The 3048-nt window shown below is 32.1% G+C and overlaps 1 protein-coding gene across 1 annotated transcript in view; it reads right to left on the bottom strand.

The window, feature by feature from the left end:
• Window positions 1–2599: 2599 nt before the first annotated feature.
• LOC106109936 (cleavage and polyadenylation specificity factor subunit 1) overlaps window positions 2600–3048 on the bottom strand; it is a 20950-nt gene continuing 20501 nt past the window's right edge. Inside the window, exons 22-23 of the mRNA XM_013291594.1 lie at window positions 2987–3043; window positions 2600–2735 (exon numbers count right to left, since the gene is read on the bottom strand). Of these exons, the coding sequence (XP_013147048.1) occupies window positions 2655–2735; window positions 2987–3043 (138 nt within the window). The 3' untranslated portion in view covers window positions 2600–2654. The remainder of the gene's footprint in view (window positions 2736–2986; window positions 3044–3048) is intronic.

The following is a 3048-nucleotide window of genomic DNA, read 5'->3' as shown; positions in this document are numbered from 1 at the left end:
CATTACGTGTTTTGTTTTGTTGTCTTTTTGCTGTTATGTAGTGGAAGAGTAGTGTATTGCGAACAAAAAAACATATCCGATATCTTCCGATTAGTTCCTGTTAAACCCCTTTTTCACTAAGCTAATGACCGCTCGCGTTGTGTATTTCTGGCAATTTTTTCATACAAAAAAGTACAAAGGGGCGACTATAGCGACTCTTAAATTAATGTAAATGTTCTTAAAATAAAGTTTAAACTAATATTTGTTATCGAAGAAATAGTTATTGCCCGCGACTTTGTCCGCGCAGTACGGACTTTTACACAAGGGTAGCTGACATAGACGGACGTATTATAGATTACTTTTTTATCTTAATGTCGCGTGGACGATGTCGCGGTCAACACCAGTTTGGTAAAAAAAAAAGTTTACTCCAGTGTATCACCAGCTTTACTATATTGATACGATCTTCAATTATTTCTGTGTCATAATGTAGCGTCCGCCATTATCTAATTCCTACGTAAGCAATTTAACTTTTTACATTTGCGACGCCATTTCGATAATTAGTTAGATCCGCTTTCATATTTAGAGCGTTTAATCGGAATTTAGGCCTATTTACTTCGGCGCTTAAATCTTGAAAGATTTGTATTTTTGTTTTTTTTTATGAATTGAAATAACTCAAAAACTACTGGGCTAATACCACCAATTCTTTCACCAATAAATATCTACGTTATCAGTGAGTAATATCAGGCTATGTTTTTTATTATTATGTAATTTCACGCGAACGAAGTCGCGGGCAACAGCTAGAATAAAACCGAAGTGTCTGTTTATATTAAAAACATTCTATTTTGTGAGCGTAAGTATTTTCGATAATGTAATGAAATCAATTTAAAACATTTTTTGGCCATTTGTAAATCCGCGTTCCGAAACGGCTGCACTTTTAAGGTACTTTTACTGAAATATATCTGAATAGCTATAGCTCGCGATTTTGCCCGCGTATAATTAAAAAAACATAGCCTATGTTACTCACAGATAAATTACCTTTCTAACGGTGAAAGAATTTTTATTATCTGCCCAGTAGTTTTTGAGTTATTTCAATACATACAAAAATGCAAATCTTTCCTCTTTATAATAGGGCAGTAACTAAAAGTAATTTTAACAAAGCTGACATGGGCGGCTGTTAGTAAATAAATAGCTATAGATAAGAGAATGTCGGAACAAGTAACGTTAAATTAAAAATGTAACATTACGTTATTTGATGATATAAGTCCCGTAATCTGCGAAACAATAGCAATACGGAAATCAACAATTTTCTATAACAACTCCTCGTAAATCGGAACAATGTATGGACAATGCTATCATTAAAACCTAGGCATTTTCCGGTAAAAGTAAGTCTATTATTTTGCAATCAACTCTGCAAATGTTTGCGGATATTGAGATATAGTTTTTAAGCGGACGTAAACCTTTGACTAGACTAAATAACTAGACTTTGACTGAATAATTTTAATTGCATTTTTGAAATCTAAGTCAAAATTTTCTAGTCTGTTGTATTTTAAATTTGATTGGAATATAGTATTGTTTTTAAATTAGGCTTAGATAAAGTGATATAAACAGAAAGAAATAAAGATACACCCGCTCCCCAGGTCCTTGACTTAAAATGTGTTAGGGGAACAAGAGAGCGGCATGTAGCCGCTTTTAAAAAAGACCTTTGACTAGATTGTTGTGCGATTATCCATTGGTTCGCAGATTTAACTAAAAACGAGTAGTATGCACCTCCGTATAACCTCATAAGAATCAAAGCGAGACTAAATAGTTGTGCGATAGTTTAGTCATAATCATCAACTTACTTCCGAGAGAGAATCGTGTCTACCTTATTAGATGTCTACATTATTATGTGCAAAATAAAAACAAAGTATAATTTGAGTGCAGAATAAATTACATGTCCTAATTTTGATAGTTTTTTTGCAATAATCGATTACTTAATATACGATTATCATTATATTACCCTTTGTAATACAAAAGGCTTTACTGGTTTTGTACAATATTTCATAGAGTGTTCGAACATTCCCGCGAGAATTGAATTCAGATCGATTGGGTAATATTTTTATTGCAAACGAAAATTCAAACTATTAAAATATTACTCATATTATATAAAAAATATTTCAGAGCGAAATTGTAGCTTTAAAATAAAAAGCAAACCGTGCAATTATAAACGAGAATCATTTGTTACACGTACGTCGTAGTTTCAAATAGCTTCTTTTTTTAGCGTTAGGTGTGATTTGATATGCACGACATCTATTAACAGATATGTGGATTGTTTACTTTTATTCTCACAAAAATGTGTCCTTAATTGTAATTGCACGCCATCTAGCGAAAAGTACACGATGATGTCTGTTTGAACCGAACAATGTTCTTTTATTTCTTTCATGTAACAATAGATGGCGTGCAATTAAACATTTTACCACAGTTAAATAATTTTATTTACCACTAGATGGCGTGAAATCAAGTATTTTCAAAAGTCAAATTCTAAATACTTTACAAGAATCCCTCTCCTTACCTTCGTTCCTCATTTTAATATAATTTATCGGGTATATAGGATATCCAATTATAAAATAAAACGCTCAGATAGTTCCTTAAGTATTTATTAAAATAATATATATACAAATGACGACTTATATAATCTAGAAATGGGCGGTCAGTCTGTCTATCTCGTACAAGTCCGACATTATCTCGTCCACTTTCGTACCGATTTTCTTTGCGATCTGAAACAAATATATAAAAATATATTTAGACCCTCAACATATATATTGGTTTTAAATTGGCGAACCTCGGATCCTTAAGATTTTTGCCTTTTAGCAATTGTATTTTTATTTATTTTAATAATTAAAATTAGGAAAAAACGTTAAAACAATTGTTACAAAACTATGTATGTATTGTTTGAGTGTAACATTGATTTAATTTTGAGGTTAATTATTAAAAAAAACAGATGATGATGATGATGGTGATGACTCACGTCGTGCCTGTCTGCGCTGGGCATGCTGGTGAACAGCGAGATGAGGTCCCCGTCTAATATAC

Source organism: Papilio polytes, unplaced genomic scaffold, assembly GCF_000836215.1.
Source record: "Papilio polytes unplaced genomic scaffold, Ppol_1.0 DF820956.1, whole genome shotgun sequence".
In the NCBI taxonomy this organism is placed as follows: Eukaryota; Metazoa; Arthropoda; class Insecta; order Lepidoptera; family Papilionidae; genus Papilio; species Papilio polytes.
Note: the sequence above shows the minus strand (reverse complement) of the source record. Positions and strands in the feature narration are given on the sequence as shown.